General features: G+C 38.6%; 1 protein-coding gene across 3 annotated transcripts in view; it reads right to left on the reverse strand.

Moving 5' to 3' along the window:
• Nucleotides 1-20,196, reverse strand: part of Pits (Protein interacting with Ttk69 and Sin3A) — an 87,034-nt gene that overhangs the window by 3,709 nt on the left and 63,129 nt on the right. Inside the window, exons 1-4 of one of the 3 annotated variants that reach the window (XM_053753016.2) lie at nucleotides 7,372-8,272; nucleotides 4,470-4,703; nucleotides 3,665-3,903; nucleotides 988-3,518 (exon numbers count right to left, since the gene is read on the reverse strand). The exons of 1 other annotated variant lie outside the window; for it this stretch is intronic. In XM_053753016.2, coding sequence (XP_053608991.1) covers nucleotides 3,393-3,518; nucleotides 3,665-3,903; nucleotides 4,470-4,703; nucleotides 7,372-8,041 — 1,269 coding nt within the window. In that variant the 5' untranslated portion in view covers nucleotides 8,042-8,272 and the 3' untranslated portion in view covers nucleotides 988-3,392. Of the gene's footprint in view, nucleotides 1-987; nucleotides 3,519-3,664; nucleotides 3,904-4,469; nucleotides 4,704-7,371; nucleotides 8,273-20,196 lie in introns of those variants that run through there. One more of the 3 variants, XM_053753015.1, reaches the window with a different exon arrangement.

Genomic DNA, 20,196 nt, shown 5'->3' on the forward strand with positions numbered 1-20,196 from the left:
TGCCTGTGAAGGTCTAATTTCTGAATAAATGTAAAATAGGAATAAATGATTTGAATTTGAATTTGTATAGTTTTGACACTTTCCCCATAATCTACTTCATCTAATGATACAGAATTAAACAAAAGTTATCTGTTTCTGGCGTCGTAAGTAATTCAGGCAACTGGATAATTTTAAGTTCCTGTACTAGGAGAGATCTGTTTAGGATTGCTTATACCCTTGAGTTTTGAGATTGTACCCTTAAGTCAAGCTATTATGATTCTAATGGACCAATATTTGGCTACATTAATTACTTTATAATAAGGCAAACAAAGTCGAGTAACCAGGGGAAATCATAACTGGTGGAAGATCCGTTGATTGCGATGGGATCGATTTTATTTGTTGCTTAATTCCGTTTAAAATATTAGTATTTCTTTGCCAGTTTCAGCAATATCAGAACAGGACCACAGTGTCTTTCTATTATTAAGTTTTCAGTCATTAAAGTTGTTATCCTATGCTGCAATTGGTTGGTGTTAATAATAATTCCAATCAAATTGCGCTATGCGGTAATACCCTTTATTATACTGTGCTATACGCCTGCTCAGTACTGGCTCGATTTACATACAATTTTATTTAAACTATAGAGTTTTAGATAATTTTGAAATCATTAAAACAAAAAGGTGATTTGGTTCTGCATCGTAAACAGCTGCAAATCAAATCAAAACATTTATTCAGATATTAGACCTTCACGGGCACATTTTCGTGAAATCTTATATAGTAATTTGTCAAAAAACAAGTGTTAGTCCCTAACATGCCAGAAGGAACATTATTGCTTCTTACATATTTTTTTCTCGAGCGAGCGTGTCATGCTAGATTCCCATGACTTTACAAAAAAAAAAGAATAGTTTTTAGGTTTTATTTAAAAGAAAAGTTACGTTGTCACTACGCAATATAAGTACGACATCGTAGTGTTTTATTGAAAACATAGGAATAGGTAAATAAAAGTACAACTTTACAAAATCACATCAATTGTATTTCACCAACATGTACATCAACGTCTTAAACGAAGCATTTCACTGCTGCTTACAGTAGAAGAGACGATTCACAAATAATAAAGTTTATTTTTCGTCGATCTCCATCGACAACTACAATGAAGCCTATGGTAGAGGCGGAGTAAAACATTGCGGTGTGTTAAATTGCAGCATGGCTAAAAATGTTAAATGATCGATTTGACAGTGGGCCAAGAATAGAGCCCCGGGGCACTCCTGCATACTAAGTCTTATCATTGCGACAGTGTCTCGTTTTCGATACTGACTCCCGCAATCAAACGAAATGATCGAAAGCCGAACACTACAGCACTGACAGACGTTCATGAAACACAGTTGCAATGCTGCACATTAACACACACGCAGTACAAAAGTAAAATGCACATTTTGTGCTTGCTTACAATGTACATCTGTCGACACGCGTCGACCGAATCGGCGTTGCGTCGCCGAGATAATACTAACGATCAATTTCGAATCTATCAGTAACGTCAGTTCACAAAAGATAATAAAAATTCTGTTAAAGTATTATCACAACGATACAATTTACATCAAACCTGCACATCGCAGGTCAAATAATAAATATATTAATATGATACATAAAATCAATGGGAGAGACAGCACCCATGAAGTAGAATAAATTCCATTATTATCATTAAAAGTATTGTTAATCTTAGAAATGTTTAGTAGACTGTTACACGGATTACATTGATAAAATGAGCGGAAATAAATAAAAATTTAAAAAGGTATGTAAACAACTAGCTAACGCCGGGAGACCCGCTAATACTGGATGAAGATCTAATAAAAAGTTGGCTGTTCCACGCTATCTAAATATTTACAAGTAGACAAAGTATATACAACGTACGTATGTATATGTACACAAATATATACCTAAAATAAATAATGGACATGTCAATTTAATTGAATGTACTAATATGCACTGTTTAAAGACATAACGTCTCGACTTACAGATATAGGGCTAAACAAAGAAAAGTCGAATTATTATGTTTAAGTTTTGCTGTAACAAACAATAGCACATGCACGACGCGAATGACTACCGCGACTACCTTCAAGCGAGCCTAAGGTAAAGGTTCCTGAGAGAAACCGACAATGTAAAGCGAAAGAGGAAGCCAGTATTTGCAAACCAAGATCAGGTCCGGCGTCTCCTGATAGCTTACGAAATTGACGCTCACTACCATCTGTTTACATTATGACATATATAACGATAATTATATAATGATAATTACTTCACTTTATACAAATATAGCAGCGAGTTTTAAGAGTTCCTATAATGGCCGCGTTGCGCGGTTCTGACAATTTGACATTTCACAAAATGACTAGTTGCGCCCCCACAAACGATTTCGCTAATACTGTAGCCTACCAGCGCCGGCGCCCGCGATTCGCGCCGCTCACAACAACGCTGAACGCCGCGAATCACGAACGACCACTCTTCGGAGCTAATGCATTAACTTATCCTTACAAAATAATCAACTCAAATACAGACTCCGCAAAACCGAGTCTGAAATAGAATTTTGAATGATTCCCAATTAAAAATAAAGAAGATCAACGTGTGAATAGACAAAGTGATCGTACAAACGTGCACGACGATGTTATCGAATGCAAGACAATAACGGAACTCGAGCCACTCTGAACAAATCGCTTCGTAATAAAATAACACTATTTCGCATGCGTTGTATGTCATAAATACAAATATACATCGAGCTAGATCTGTACAACAATAGGAAGCAATGAGCTTCCGATATTCGAACTATGTTTTTACAATCAGTACGTTCTACTACAATATTATAACATGTCATGATCGTAAATCGTATAATACTTGTATAGTATATAAGAATCACATAAATAAATGCCGAGTTCACTATGGTTCGGGACCTAAAGGTAACTAAGAAAATGGCATCCGAAGAAATTCCGCTTATAAAGCAGCGTACCATCCTCGACAAGTAGCTGTAACTCCCGACGTCGATCAACCGTAGACGATGCATCAACATCTAGACAAAAAATAGTCGAAAAACCCTCAAAAAAGGATATGTACTCCATTCAGAACGTCGAATCAAAATTCGAATTCTACAAAATCGGTCCACAATGGATCCGACACTCTAAACAGGTCTCATCCTCGCGACAGTCGCGTCGCGTCTTCCAAAACATCGACAGCCCTAGGTGACTAAACTTAAAGTTGACTATTTACAGTTTTATATACAAGTGATCGGTACGAGTTGGCAGACCAGATCCGGTCCGCCCGCCGCGGACACCGTGTCCGGAGCACCGCGGCCTTCGTGCGCACCGCACTCTCTTTGCAGCATTCGCTCACAATGAGAGGGACAAGAGGTAGAGTCGAGTTGGCACTGCGTTGCCCTAGGTTTCCCGCTCTTTCTTCGGCTTGAACTCTTCCCCGAGGATCGTCGCAATCTCACCCTGCATGAACGCCCATGGCACTGTGGAATTGGCCAATGGACATTTCTCTCCACTTGGACAGTATACCTGGAGATAAGAAGACGGCAATTTAGTTAGCATATCATGTATAACAAAATATTGTTTAAGACGAAATCATGACCAAATGTAAATCTCAATAAATTTATAGCGTTATTAATAAAGCTTTACGATTAAGTAAACAGAAAGTAACTAACCTCTGATCCTTGCTGTCGCTTGATGGAATCCCGGGAGCAGGGGAAGCAGAATTTATGATGTGGCTGGCTTGGGCACTGGACGAAGTGGGTGTCTTCTAGACGCTCCTGGCACAGCGTGCACTTTAGCAGCGGAGCTGGTGTCGGTGCCGTAGCGTCACCTTCAGGGGCCTCGGATGATGACACCGATGTGGTCGACGACACATGCCGGGAACCCGACGACCGCCGCCCGCCGTTCGACCCTGCCGAACCAACGTCATTGTTAGCTACCGTCTGCGGCAGTCATCGACTTCTAAACATGATAGTTTGTTATTTAGGAGTCGATGTTTCTGCATTTCAGAATAAGAACAGAAGAGCGTTCGATTAATCCTAAAGCTATCAGCTATTTCGGAAATCGCGGGCAGACTGTAGCTGTAAGGTTTGGGCTCAAGCGGTCGTCGGGCGCCACGCCGTGGAATACCACAGATATAACAAGAACAGCGCAGCGATAAGACGCCCGCCTGTTTATACCCGCCGTAGCTTAATGTCGAACAAATCAGTTCTAATTCACTAAAATAATATGGTCAGTGAGTTCAAGTATGTACGTACTAATGGTTTAATATCAAAACAAATTACAATGCAAGGATGTGATTAATTTGTGAGCGATTGTAATTTATTATAACTTTAAGGCCAATTTTCAATGATATGATGACTTTTAGATCTATTTAAAAGGTAGCTTTACATAACTTTGGTCAGCAATCAACTAACTGAACATTAATCAAATGTCGTATTCTAATGATTGCAAATCGTATCTTGACGTCGTATTTACCTGAGGAGTTGGGCGAGTGTTGACTTGAACGACTAGCTGATCGCTGCGGCGGGGGTTGCGGCGGAGAGCCTCCAGCTGAACGAGGAGAACCAGGGGGTAGCGTATCAGCGACTGACATGAGTGCAGCCATTGGCGATGGTCCAGCACCAGCCCCCGATACAGGGGGAGATCCAGCCGCGCGACCCAGAGGAGATCCAGCTGATCCATTGCTTAGAGGTGTGCTACTTCCATAACCTGAAGATTTTTTAATAAATAAAGTAAAATTCTGCAAGTTCTTGTTATTTTCAAACTTTTAGATGCATTGAGTAGATTTTATGTAGTCAATACATAAAAGGCGTCTGCATTTCAAATGCTTGTGCAAAAGTATTTATGAGGCTGTGTATGTAAGCGAGACATCTTTATTAAAGTAGATGACGTAACAAGACTTTGCCCTCTAATACCGAATTTAAAAAAAATATTGGTACCGTGGATTCAGTATACTTTTTTGTTCAAAGTGAAATCAAATAAACATAACTCAGTAGGCCATTCAAACAAAAGTAAAATGTAATTAACAATGGTCAGTATAAGAACAGCTCCTGGTTGCGATACCTACAGCATATCGAAGCTGAACGGCGTCGTTTCAATTTGTCTGAATAACTCACATTCAATGTTAGATGACACATCGTTCGCAGACCGACTGATAGTAAACACGCGTTTGAACACGCATCTAATGTCATATAAATAGCTTGTGTATTAGTTACGTAGTGGTGTGTCACTCTCGTTCAGAGCGCCATCCACTGGCGAGCTATCATTCGAATCAATTTATGCGTATGAACAGTGGGTGGGTAGGTTAGTAAAAGTACGAAAACTGGTCTCGGCACACAGCACAGACATCTTTCGTAGTTTGTGGCTTATAATGCGATGTGTGACTTTGCCAAACGACTGCAAATTTAGGTTTTGCTTATATATATATTTTAATAATCTTATACTGGCCATCCAAACTATTGCAGCGTCTAAAAAACTTGATTATTTAATATTTCTCCAGGTAGATCTCTACAATGATTGATTACCACCAAATAGATTTCTTCAAAGATTCAAATAAAATGAGGTTACGTTTTTCACTGTCTATATTAAATACGAATTAAATACGTAAAATGGATGGAAAATAAGACAGAATGATTTTAGCATGTTAGGCCAAAATGATCCACGTTTTATACATTGACGATGTTGCATTTTAACAATGAATTTTCAGTTTCGGCTTAATTGGGCGTAAACATTGTTTAGAGGGGTATTGAGGGTAATACCAACCGACTGGCCCATATGGCGATGATGACGTCACACACGGTGACCTTTTTGGCCGGCAGCTCAACTCCCTACACACGCCAACGGAATGTGGTCGCGCGGCTCTGCCAAGCGTAGGCAGGCGCTATATTTTTTCACCCGCCGGCCTACCTACATACGTACGCGAGCGAAAATGTCGTCACGCGGCGTTGCCACACCGCTGCGTCGTGCATTTAGTGCCGGTGTCGCGTTTAATTTACGTGGGTGTTTGTACGTAGCGAGCGTGTGTGCGAGAGGCCGCGGGCGCGGGCTCGCTTTCGAGAACGCTCAACCAGTCAGACCGGTTTTGTATTTATGGACCGAGTTAATGCACCTACCTAGATATTTATCCCGTGGCGGATGCTTGCACAAACCACGATCACAGTGCGAGCATGTTCACGCTCGCTAATCATCGTTCGTGACTACCAGACTGCGTGACTTCCCAAAAATTCCTATCTGTAGCGACGATACTAACCCAGTTTCGATTGTTATTGCTTAACATGTTTATCTTTTATAGTACCAGTTACTCTTGTTTGATTGATAACAAAGTACTAAGTTACAAATTTCAGCTGTCAAGTGAACAATAATTTATATTTTACCATTTTTTTCAAGAGTATATAAATCCAGATTTCTCAAAATTTGCACGGATAAATAGGCGTTAAGCCTGAAAACGAAGTTTGCAAGTCTAAATTCTACGCTTGGAGGAAATGTTCGCAATAAAGGAGTTTGCTTATTCCATCGAAGATTGCTTTTGGAGTTAAAAAAAAAAAGTGTGGCCTTTGAATTCCTATATACTAAAAATATAAAATTTACAAAGAAACATAACTTAAAAAACTATATGCGTGAGTGCATTATGTCCCCAATGTATAGGTAACTTGTATTTTACATAAAACTGTCAAAACAACTTTTTCCTTCAAAGAAATTTAAACTTTTCAACATATGTCCTCTATTCCTCTATGTAGTTCAAGTTAATATTAATAATTTATAATGCATATCCATCCATCCACTCGTATTGGGCAAGTATTATAAGATTTTCCATCTCAAGGGATCTTTATTTCCATTCCATGAGAATAATTTGTAAGTGATCTTTAAAACCACAATATATATTTCAAATCTTCTTGTCTAAGTTTTTCACGTTGTCGAGCATCGATAAAATATGTTACGGGTAGGTAGTCCTGCTTTAATAATATTCTTTTTATGGTTCTTGGCTCATGCTAGATTCAGATTTTCAATACGTGTCTAATAAAATTGAATAAAATGCTCAATTCATCCAAGTGTGAGTTAACTATGCATTATATTTGGTTTTGCAGGACTCAAGTGAAAAAAATTGTTACGGAGTGATGTTATTTATCGTATTTCATCATAGCTTAATATTTAGATTTCTTTTTTGCAATAGGTATATGATTGGCTCACGTATCATCGTGTTATTATTATATCATTAGAATACGACATTTATTCCATTAGAACTATGAAGAAACTAAAAGTTTTTATGAAAAGCCTACAATTTATTTCTACTAGGGCATTCATGTAGTCATCGACTTTTATAAAAAATTGTCAGTGCCTCATACATTCGCTGCAGAAATCTAAAAAAATATATACTCACCACTAGATTTGAAAGAAGATGCGTCAAAAGACGGCGTGCGTAGTGGATGTTTTTCTTGTTTGAACACCCGATCTGGAGCGAAAGGAGCAGCCAGTGACACCGCTGGGAGCGATTCCCCGCGAGTCAGTGGTGGCCGAGGGTGCTCTTCAAGCAACCTTTTTGCTGGCTCGTGGTGATTTTGGTGATCATCGTCATCCAAAGCTCGCTTCAGAGGTAAACCTGGAGCAATTCTGGCACCACCATGAGTTGGCAAATGATGTGTCGGTAGGTGTGTCAACCGCCTGGTTTCATGCTCTTCGCGACGACCGCCATATTCCGCCAAAAGACCAGCATTTGCTGTTGGCCGCGCATGATGTAGGGTGAAGCCTGTTGCAGGCGCATGGTGAGCCGGAGGAGCAGGCTGACCTCTAGGTGTCGATTCACCTCCATTTTGATGAGCTTCCAGAGGCGCTCTGTGTGCTGCTTTAGCATGTGTTGGCCCTCGTCCTTCTTGAAAACCGTGAGCTCTCTTCAGTTGTCTGGCTGTGTCAAGCACGACCTCGATCCGGTCTGCTCCTTCATAATTAACACAACCGCGACACACTGCTTCTGAAAACTCATGCAACATTGCCCACGGCATGCGGGGCAAGTCGCAAAGGTAGCAATGCTGCCTCTTCTGCATCACCGACATCTCGCCGCCGGACGAAGTTCGGAGCGCGAGAGATCGGCTGTCTTCGTTTCTCTTGAAAATTGTCACTGTTTTTTCCAACTATTTAAAAAAATACACTGTCACCATGTTATACACTGGAACACAAAATAAATTCACATCCGACTTCGACAGTAGTGGATACGTGTTGTCCCTGTGCAACGCTTTAGGCACTCGCTCCAATAGCGGGTCGAGTAGAGACTGAGCTCGGCAATATCGGGCGAGCAGGAGGGGGGCGCGCGGCGGGGCGGCGGCGGCCATTATCGAGCGGTGACGTCAGCGCGCGCACGACGACGCGGCGAGCCGTTACCCGCGACGCGCGGATGCGCCGCCGCCACGCCGCTGCGCCGCTTCGTCCGCACCCTGCACCCATTCCTACACATACCTACCACGATAACAAACATGACATGATACCAGCGCTGTACTTCACTTACACACAAAGCCTGCATTTATTGCATCTGGCATTAAATACGTAAATAGGCAACGCGATTGCACTATTCAAAGGAAAAGATATTTAAACGAATAGAATTGAATAATAATTGACAAAACAATACGGACGCAAAAAATCTACGTATGAATATGCTCATTCGAAAGTAAACAAAGAAAATTGTTTGGTCCTTAGCATAACCTAAACCGCAAAACATAAAACAAATGATAATAATAGTTGGTCGAAGTCGAAGGCGATTATACAATGAGTCACGTCACGAACACAGTCGGTGTTGGGTCAGGCCCTCGCTTCAGCTATGTGTGTAATACTAAATGAAAGTAAACAGCTTCTGTTACCAGAACGACAATTAATGTGGAACACGTATTTGCGACGTGTTCGATGCATTTAATTTGAATCTATTCCCGCTCGGTTTCCTTTCGGCTGCATTTTAAATTATTATTACCATTACCCAGCGACACGAAACGGATCCGGTTGGGAGACGGGTGATGGGAGCGGGGGGACCGACCGGTGTGGCGGCCATCTTGAGACGTGACGTCACGTGACGAGTCAGCCGAGCGTGCAGAGCGGCAACGGCGCATCGTTTACTGTGCTGTGTTGCCGTTCATTTGTTGTGCTTTAATAATAATGGAGGCGCAAGGCAGCTAGCTCATCGCTTTTTGTATGCGAAGAGACCGAACATCAAGAAAAAAACAGTTATGCGGCCAGGTAAACGAGTATGATAAACCGGTGTCGTGGCTTTGGATCCACTCAAGCCGAAAAGCGAGATTATTACACACGGACGGATAGGCGATACAAAACCAATGATAATGATGATAAACACAAAAATCCAAATACTTTTGTCAAGTTAGATCAGACCGAAAAGTTGAACAACAAAACTAGCGCATGAATTAAGTATAATATGATTCCATAGACATCATCAGATCACCAATAATTATGTCCAAATGTAGTTGATATACTTATAAGTATACTCATAAGTTTTTTTTACATAAATATAGAGAGACGTTAGAGAGATCTATTGAACAAATATACCCTGTAATACGGAAATAAAAGACTGCAAAATGAAAATTGAATATCTCAACGTTGAAAAAGTGAAAAATCAAATATACAGGAACAAAGGTTTTAATTCTTATCGGATTTTACTCTGTACACAACGAAGGCAGCCTCGAAAGCTTTTATCCATTACTCCAGAGCTCGAGAGCCAATTTTGCAATCAAGTAATTGGATTCACCTTTCAGCGCATCACATACTAAACCTCGTCCACTTCCACGAACAACTGGCAGATTAACTGATTTAAATTCAAAGGGATCAAAATAATAAAATTTTGTTAGTCCATGGAACAAGGGAAAATCGGATTTATTTATAAAGTAGTCAGCCAGATAACGATTAAATTACATTTAGCTGATAAGGAATTTTGTTTTTCTCTTAAAGCTCAATTTTCTAATTATCTGATAAGTAGTGAAGATTATGAGTGTTTCAACGTTGATATAAATACAATATTTAATGATATTGTCATCGATAAAGATAAGAATCACAAGAACTAACAGGTTTTGTATGATTATGTTGATTAAGTTTGCAAAGAAAAAACTGAATAAACACATCAGTCAAGTTCCTTCGACGATTGTATTTAATGACGTGAATAATCATATAATATCGTTTTATAATAAAGATTATAAAGAAGAACTTTACAATCACATTGTCAGTAAGTACTGTATAAAATATAGTTTTCGCGTTATATGAATATGATAGTTAAAAGCAGAAATCTTTTATTACAGAACAACAAAGGAATCTAATAAATATGCGATAAATATAAATATGTAATTTTTTTCGCTACATTAACGTGTGCAGATAGTATAACAGAGGCAGTGTGACAGTGTACGCTTGCGCTAACCCCTCCTCCAATCACTATTGGCTACGTGATAGGCATTCTCCGCCAACTCCCTCCAACGACACTCGACAAAACTAGATATATTTTGTATTTAGTATTCAATGGGCATTTATAGGAGAATTTGCATTTTAATCGGGCTGGAAGCGAGAAAGTTATTGCATGATGTCTATGGGGACTGCGCAATGATTGGCGCCATATTGATTTTGCAGACAAGCGTTCATTGATATAACCTACTTAATTCTTTCAAATTCTCTATTAGCATTATAACTGTATCTTCGTATATGTATGACATAAATGTGATGAATATTGTTGATTTATCAGTATTGTTAAAATCCCATACAAATTGTAATACATAGTTGTATAATTAATATCACAGGTGATTCTACATCATTGTAATATTAATCAGACTACTATTACTCCCAGACTATTTTAAGTACCTTAGTGATGACGATGTTTATCGAATTATGTATATTATTGACTACAATAAAAATTTCTTGGTTGAGACTACTTACAGAAGAAGAAGAGATTTGCAAGACAAAGTATGATATGAAAATGACGCCAATAACTACGTTCTATAGTAATATTATAAATGCAAATAGAAGTTTGTTTGTTACCTCTTCACGCTTTATCTAATCCACTAAATTCTAGGTTTTTTGCCCTCATGTAGTTAAGAGTAAGGAAAAGGATATAGGATACTATTTACGCAAGACAAAATAACTTAATTATAATTAATTATTATTACTACATACAATAATATCTATTACGTTTTTAATATTGTACCTATGTTTGACAGATAAATTATCGATTGACCAGAACTATTGTCGTGGAAATTCACAGTGGCGAAGCCGCGAGCAAAAGCTAGGTAGTGTAGTTACAAAAGTTGCATCAACATTTGTAATAAACATAACCACAAAGACAACGAAGTCGATTAATGTTTCAAGTTTCAACGGACCGTGACTTGAGATCGTGACGTCACGCATTGATCAGACACCTCGGCTTCGGTTACATGATGTAACCAACCAATTTCCTTTGTTAAAGGATTCATGATTCATGGAAAAAGATTCGGGTTTACGTACTATCGCTGTAACAGAAGATCAACATTATGAAGGAACAAATGAACATGTCTTTTTATATAATAGTTGCGTAATATATTTTAGAGATTTCAAAAATCTTAGATCCGGATCTCGAAAACTAATTATGAATTCAGTATACATTTCATGGTAATTGAATGAAATTATGTCTTCTATCTTATTAACTCACTTGGCTTTTCTTTAAACGAATTAAATCTACCTTAATCAAGTGTGGAAGTGGTAGGGACTACTTCCACTTCACCATCGTTGCAGCCCTTTCGTCCATCTTAAGACTCATGGTAGGTGGGCCTGGGTGGATGGAGAAACCTAGTGGTTTCTCCATCCACCCAGGCCGAGAGAAGAGAAAGAGGTCGTCTTTGTAGACAGGAAGTCAGGCCTCCTCCATCTTGGAGGGAGATGGAGGAGGCTTGGTTATTCGTTGTGTTTGGTCTGCGGCGTTGTGCATATGGCGTGGTAGATATCGCCACAACACCCTGTCTCCATCCTTCCTCATACAGTTATGACCGACATTCTTCTTGATATCATCCACCCTGCTGGACGACCTCTTTGGTGGTCTCTCTAGGTCTTTGCTCAGTGACCACATGCGCTTGATCACAATTTTACTTCGATGTTGAATACGTTTTAGATGATTGCACGATCATGTATGTGTGTTTTCATCTCTGTAGCTGCTTCATTCCTATTACCCCGCAGTATCCGAGAGGATACGTGCCCAGAACGTAAATAAACATTGACACGTGTTATCTGTGCCGGTCTGAGGCCGGCGCGCGCATGCGTACTGGTGACAAGCCCATCGATTCGCTGCTAGTCTGGCCCATCCGTATTGTACCCTTATGCCAATTATTTGAGCTATAATTCTAGAAGGATGCAGAAGTATTATTTATAGCTTTGATCAGCATCTGATCTGGAACAAGTAATTTACATCCTGTCAATATGGACATTTCAATACTGTGGACGCTTTCATACGACCGACGACGTTTTGATACGTACGATCGTATGAAGTCCACTATATTAAAATGCTGGGGGCATTTTGATATAGTGGACTAATGCTTATTAGTATCGCATATTGGCAATTGTCATTGACTCCCGCCTGAGAATATAGGACCACTGCTAATCCTGCCGTGGATGTGTACGTCGTAGTGGAAGTCGTACGCGACGACTATGGGACAAAATAAAAAGCCTTGACGGCTGATAGACACAATAGCATTGCTAAGAATTGCCGGGCAGGCCACTTGTAAAATCACTGCTGAATATTGAACATTTTACGAATATTTTAGAAGACCCGGGGCGCAGGTAGTAAATAATATAAACTCAATAACGCTATAAGCGTGTGCAATTTCCAATCAAGGTTTTCCACGTCAGGTAACATGTAGGTGACATCCGTAGACCCACTTAATTGCGTCAATGTATGGCGCTTCTACACTGGCACGTCAACAATAATAACGCGTTAGGGGTTATATCTTACGCAAATGCAAGAAAATTTAAAATGTAATTAATTTAAAGGACAAAATTTTTGATGAAACCGAATATATTGTAATCTGTATAATCTGTAAAAGAGCTGAAGATGCGGCGTGTGGTTTCGCCTTGAATAGGACTATTCCATACCTTCTCGTGGATGGCGTACGGGGCGACTAAGGGACATATAGCCTAGACAGCTTTGTCAAAACCCCGAACGCAACCGGGAATATGTGGTAATTAATCAGTCATAAATAGAGCTGATGAAGTTACTTTGAACATAGAAATTTCTGAAACCATCAGATGTATAAATGCGGAAGTATATAAGTTTGAAAATTTGCATACATTCGTTAGTAATAGTAGTAGTTTGAAGTACGGAGAAGGACATAGGGCCTCCATCATCCCGGAAAAATAAATGTTCCCGTGGGTTCACGCGAAAGAATGCAAAATATATAAGATTCAAGACCTATGTTAACGTGCCAGAGTCGTTTACCTCGAGGGTGACGTGTATCGCGGTGGAGTTATCGAGCGAGTAGTGAGGATGGCGGACGCATGCGCGGCAGAATTGATTCGGAGTTGCCGGTCGATGGGATGGGCGGGCAGGCTCGTGGCGGCGTCTGTACGCGCAGAAAGATCAACTAATAGGCTGTTAGCTAATTGATAAATGATAGGCCCTAGAATTACTCCATAAGGACATGGAGTTTTTTAGGGATTTTTTCTTGTATGCCGTTTTAAGTAATTCTAAAGCAACGAGCGTTACAGTTTACGAGTCCACAATAACAAACATCTTAATTTCCAAATTTCATTTCCTTTTTAAAAAGTAATATGGAAAAGGATCAATTGAAATAAATAAATATATTAGGACAAATTACACAGATTGAGCTAGCCCCAAAGTAAGTTCTAGACTTGTGTTATGGGATACTAACTCAATATATATATATATATATATATAGAGGTCATCCAAATTTCAACCTATGAATTTTTAATGAAAATTGTCACAAAAACAAATAAGAAAAAACCACAGCAAGTAAATTTGTAAAACCCAAGGGCGCGTTAAATGATAATCCTGCACAATTATGCAGACCTACAGTAATGTGAGTGCAATATGCATGTGCATCGGTGGTTGCTAGGGGGAACGTGATCAATATCCTCGGATCTGCCGCGGCTGAGGCTAGCGCAGTCTACAAAGCTTCCAACAATTTTGCAGTTTTGGTCTCGTTTTAATTTTGCACCCAACAGTGCTATATAAGGTTTATCATATTATTATGCTGAGAGACCAGATATAAATGAACTTCTCTTGCGACTTTTCAGCCTGAATTTAAACTCCTAAATTTATTTATTAGAGATGTTATCGGGAAAGTTCTTTTCCTGCCGATGTCGTTATAAGAATGTGCAATTAGTTTATTTTGCACGCTGGAAAAGCGAAATAAATAATTTGATTTGAAGGAGCGTTTCGGCAAATCCAAACATCGCCCAAAAATGTATATTATTTTTGATATATTGAGAAATAATTCGGTTGCGATATTCTTCAAAGGGTTATTAGATCTAAATTTTGTCCGGTTGCCCATTGTATGAGATGAGATATTAAACATCAAATCACTTTCATATTTCTACTTCCTATCTTCACATTGAGCATTCACACCAGCGCTAAGGTGGAGCAATAAAATTCTCACTATTACTTGATTAGAATCAAACTCCAGGAGTGCCGTCTGTACGGCCACATCTTTGGCAAACCGGCAAATTACATATGGAACAAATGCCTGCATATGCCGTTTTCGCCTGTCCCTGGCAGAAGGGGCAAATCCAAGAAGTACTGGCTTGATGTCATCATAAATGATATGCGTGCCAAGGGTCTGATAACTGGGGATGCCGAGGACCGTGCGCGAAGTGGAGAAGAAAAATTATATAATAAATGAAAGCGGACTCTGGGCTTCGACGTTTAATGGCTGAGGAAGGGACCCAGGAAATGCTCGGATGAGAGAGTGAGAGACAATCTTCCAGTGAAATTTCACAATCCTTGTCAGCGGGGTGACTGATTCCCGTAGCGATATTGATCGCCCACTCAGCGCAGCGTTGCACATTGCTCCTTGCATAACACGTCTGACTTGCGGTTATTACTGGTTTTGATAGAACTGTTTGATGACTAGACTCATTACTAGGCTAGATTTGTGACTGTAAGACTAGTGTGGATGGTATTAGGCTAATAAAATCAGGAATACCAATATTATAAATGTGAATCTCTCTGTCAAAAAATTTTAGACATATTTTGACGAAATTTAAAACACCAGATAAAATTGGTCAATTTATAAAAAATAATAATATTTACATGGCAATCTCCTAGCCTTTGGTTTCAATTACACAGTTTTTACTTATTCCGGTAGTCACTATCGTCAGTCAGACTGGAATGAATTAAAATAGATACCTTTTTGTGCGTAGATTATAATTAGCATAGCTAATACCCATAGCAGCTTTAGTAACTTTAATTATCGATTTAAAAAGATAGAAGCATCTGCATATGATCAAATGCACCGCTCGAGTGCTTTTTTAAAACTAGTTGAGCAATGACCGATACTTCAAATGCAATATCCCATAAAAACAGAAAGGTACTTGATATATCGGGCTATAAAATACGGCTGTGGCTAGGCTAGTTAAGTGGCTGCAGGTTGCAGAGCTAATAAATCTCTTGAAAATAGCCTTGCTTTCTGAATTTCACCCCACCTTGCTCTTTGGAAAGGGAATTTATCTGTGTGTTGGACTCAATATTGTCGCGTGCGTGTTCCTCTTGTTATTTTTCTTACCGAGTGTTATTACTGGCGTAAATATAAGAATGTCGAATTTCAGTGCACCTTGGTGCAGAATAGACTTCCTATGATTTAAAAGTATCAACATTATCTTCATTAATTAGCTACATAGTTGTAAAATATACACCTGAAAAAAGCTGAGAATATAATATCAAGTTTAAGAAAATATTGCCCGTTCTCATAGCTTTCAACACCACAATCAAATTGACAACACCTTAAGGTGATGAAGTTTTCTACGACCTTCTAACTGCGATGCTGTCGTGAGTCAACGACAAAGTTTTTAATGCTTTCCTAGTCTAGCCCATCATTCTGAGGTTGCCGTTAAGGAAATCACAAAAGCGAGCAGCGTGAGCATTACAAATCGAAAAACGATCGATAACTGCTATCGGCCACTTATGCTTATCGTAACGTCCATGTTTTATCGTCGTACTGACACTTATTCGACAAGGCTATGTTTCTATATATACAATCATTCATCAACAGCATTTCAACCCAAAGTTACCACCAGCAGTGGGTTCCCCAAAATTAAAAGAATGAAAGCTGCTTAAAACATATGATTCTAATTTGGAAGTTTCTAGGTGGCAACATGATTTTTTTTTTTCAAATTCAAAATGTGTTTAATGCCATTCATATTGTACATAAGTTCTTAGTACTAGTACACTACTATGTTAGTACTATGGGTATTTGAAAAATTTTAAGAAAATAGGACGATGGCGGACAAATTATAAATGTTACGTAAATGACATGGGTGTTAATTTTATCATTAGCGATTTATAGTCACGTATGTCCATGTCACGATATTGCAATTATATAAAGTCCAGAATAATAAAACATACAATGATAAAATAATAAACGACCAATTTAGATTAATAAATAACTGTAATTATAATTATGTAATTTTTATATACGTAGTGGAGTTTATTCGACCGAGACTATGAATTTCTTTCACTGTTGTTACTAATATTGTGACCCTTAACAATTCAGTCGACCTGTTGTATAATGCTCCACAATCGGGAGGCTGCAACATCCTTGGCCCGGTTCCGTGACCGGGGCTTCGCCCTGCCTCTCGACCGGGGCGGGTCACCCCGGGCGGAATCGGGAACGCCTCCACTGTAGCTTTTGCTTCGTTTTGTATTTACCTATAGTAAAATAAAAGAGTATTTATCCTTGTAACAAATGATAGAGTATTTATCCTTCTGAATTATACCAGAGAGGAGAAGTAGTTAAATTACACTTGTCCCACATAAAACTCACTGCACACACCTACTAAAGTCTAACTAAAAATCAGCGTTGTTGCACTCTCGCTGGGTTATGACAATTTAGGCCGCAGCAGATAAACGACAAATTTGCCGTTTTCTACTTATAATATACGCTTGCTACAAACACATGTTTGTTTGCAAGATTCCACCCGAGACATAGGTTACAATGTAAGTTAAAGAAAAACTAGTAAAAATCTTAAAACATGGGACCTAGAACTCGATTAACTTTCCAATTCCCACACAAATTAAAGTTTTTGTATTCACATCCGAAATCCCGTAGCACCCTTCATCTCATCAGCCATCTGCTGGGCGCGGCCGCATCCTTGGCCCGGTTGCCTACTTCCGTCCTACCTGTGGAGTTTGATCTATTTCGTGTACACGTGTTGCCGCGGGAGCTGAGGTCACACGACTTAACTCCCGATCAAAAATGATTGGTTTTATATGATGTATTTTATAATAAGAATACATAAAATAATATTAGTGAAATACGATATTGCAATAAATCGTCAACAAAAACAATACTACAAAAATGTAGTGCTGTATTATAAAAATAGTGAAGCTATAAACATGAGTTTATATTATTTACAATGTGGATTTGCAAATTAAATTTTCTATTTAACAATATAAGTATAAAATTAATCCTTTTGTCAAAACTCTGGTGTCATCATTACATCAAAATGTAGCGAATTCGCAGACAGTTCGCTATAAAGCCAAGTGGATGATTTGGGATATCCATATTTGATCTTGATTTGTTATTGACGATGCAAACAAGTAAACTTCGCTGGACGAATAAGCAAAAAAAATACCGACCAATTATCAGAAACAGTGTCTACATCAGTATATGAAGATATACTTGTATATGAAGGGCCGAGTGCTGCAGTTGAAAGGGTCGAGGGGCGCAGGCCTGGAGTCGCCGGGAAACGGGCCAAGGCAGATTCTAATATTGATCTCCATACTGTCCAATATGAAGCCAAAAAATATATTTAAAAAAAAATACTACGTACGCAAAATTGACGATCACCTAACTTGACTTCGTGTGGAAAATATAAATTAGATTTGCCTTCCCTACAATTTTCAGGAAATCGAATTAAGATACATGATCGGTTACCCTGCAAAGATTTCTATACAAAGCAATAGCAATATTGTGAATAGTATATATGCTGGCGACCTTATATAAAATGACTGTCGATAAAAGGATAAAAATGAAATAAAAAGAAGAGGTAATAGCAGTAAAAAGCACAATAAAACAATGTCTCATAATACACATACTTATTATATACTTTCGTAATTAATATAGCCGTGTTCCCTATACAATATGATGACAGCTCTTGTTGGATTAATTCTGCGGTTTGCCTGTTTTGGCACAGGGGAAACCTGATGCTGTTAACCTCACGCGAATATTCATAATAGAAGGAAAATACTGCGCTGCGCTATATAAGAAACTAGATGTTGCCCGGGGCTTCGCTCCCGTGGGAATTTTGAGATAATATATAGCCTATAGCAATCTTGGATAATGTACCTTTCTAATGGTGAAATAATTTATGAAATCGGTTAGGTAGTTTTGTAGATTACTCGCTTCAAACCTAGAAAGTCACAAACCCTTACCTCTTTATAATAATAGCATAGATATAGATTATTATACATTCATATTATACATTATTATACATGCTTGAAGTGATGAAAACCTTAAGCTGCTATACAGAGAAGATAAAAGTTTACCAAGTAGAATTTAATGTAAATTGTTGATATCGATGTCATTACATTCAATGTTGAAAATAAATGAGTTCATTTCAACCTGGAAGATTATGATAATCTAAAATCAAACCTCTAATCGCGCAGAGGAAGTGTTAAAAAAAGACGACACGCGTAAACATCAAAACATACGTTTCCAAAACATTGTTGAAGTTCTTGAAAACTGTGTGCCACGCCACGATGGGCGAGGCACTACGCATCAGTCATTTTCGCGGTCTTTCGACGTGCATTGCTTGGTTAATGTAAGCTTTTGTAACAATTGAAGAAGAACCAAGCAATGTACATGGATGCGATCATGGCCGACGTGTAGTGTAGACGTATAATAAAGACCCGCCAAATAGTCTCACCATACCCTGTGAATGCAAGGTGTGTTCAATGAGTATGTTCGTCAACCGTCGTAAAGTTTCCAATGGCGCGCGGCGATTCTGAGAACATATGCTGATAGTCGGCAGGGCGGGGCGAGGGCAAACAAAACGTTAGCAGACATACTGTCTTGAGGCATGCTTGGGCGTATAGTTTTAGCTCTCGTGAGAATTTCGAAATTAAAGTATGTGCCAAATTTATATGTTTGCCTATGCACCATAAAATCGAAAAACGTCCAATAGATTGTACATGAAGGAGGAAGAAATAAGCAAACATTCTCATAAACGTTTGACGCTAGCATAATTCGAGTTACAAAACTGGTATGATATACCTATTTTCTTAGTGAATCGTCTGATAAAATTCTAGATCATTTGACAATATGTAAAACTCTAGCGTCATTATATACTAGAAGCAGGTAGGTTCGGACTGTCCTCTGTGGGAATCCGTGTTAAAAGCTTCCAAGAAGAACAATCTGCGTCAACAAGTTGGGAACGTTTCATGTAATGTAATATGTGTACGAAGTCTCAATTTACATAACACTCGACTTCCACAAATTATTGATATGTTTCCTGCAGCTGTCTTGTAAACTGTGATAAGAGATAAGGAACGTCCGTTCGGTAAATATACGTATCCTTCTGGAAACGGAAAGTTTGTTTGTCAAATACCAGGCACAAATATGTGTGAATCCATGGCGCTACAAGGACATCATGTTATATAGTACCCCATGTGATATTTTTTCCTTCCTGATAGTAACCTCAAAACGCATAGCACGTGAGAATTAATAAATCGTAATAGACGAATATCTATAATAAAATTTTTTAGTACTTTTTATTGATAGTGTTATATAATGTGTTAATAGTTCAAAGATTGAAATCATTAGACTCAATTAACCTGCCGTATTGACCTCATCTAATAATGGGATAAGATTAAATTAAGGATTGGGCTTCTTTATGCTACTTATGTTCCATGCCTAAGTGGTAATAAATAATTTTTGGATTTGAAAAATCATTCCTTAGATAGAAATACTATTATATAAACATCAATTTCAGAAACTCAAATTATTGAAATAGCGAATGTACTAACTGTAAC

The sequence above is a fragment of the Plodia interpunctella genome, chromosome 12 (assembly GCF_027563975.2).
Source record: "Plodia interpunctella isolate USDA-ARS_2022_Savannah chromosome 12, ilPloInte3.2, whole genome shotgun sequence".
In the NCBI taxonomy this organism is placed as follows: Eukaryota; Metazoa; Arthropoda; class Insecta; order Lepidoptera; family Pyralidae; genus Plodia; species Plodia interpunctella.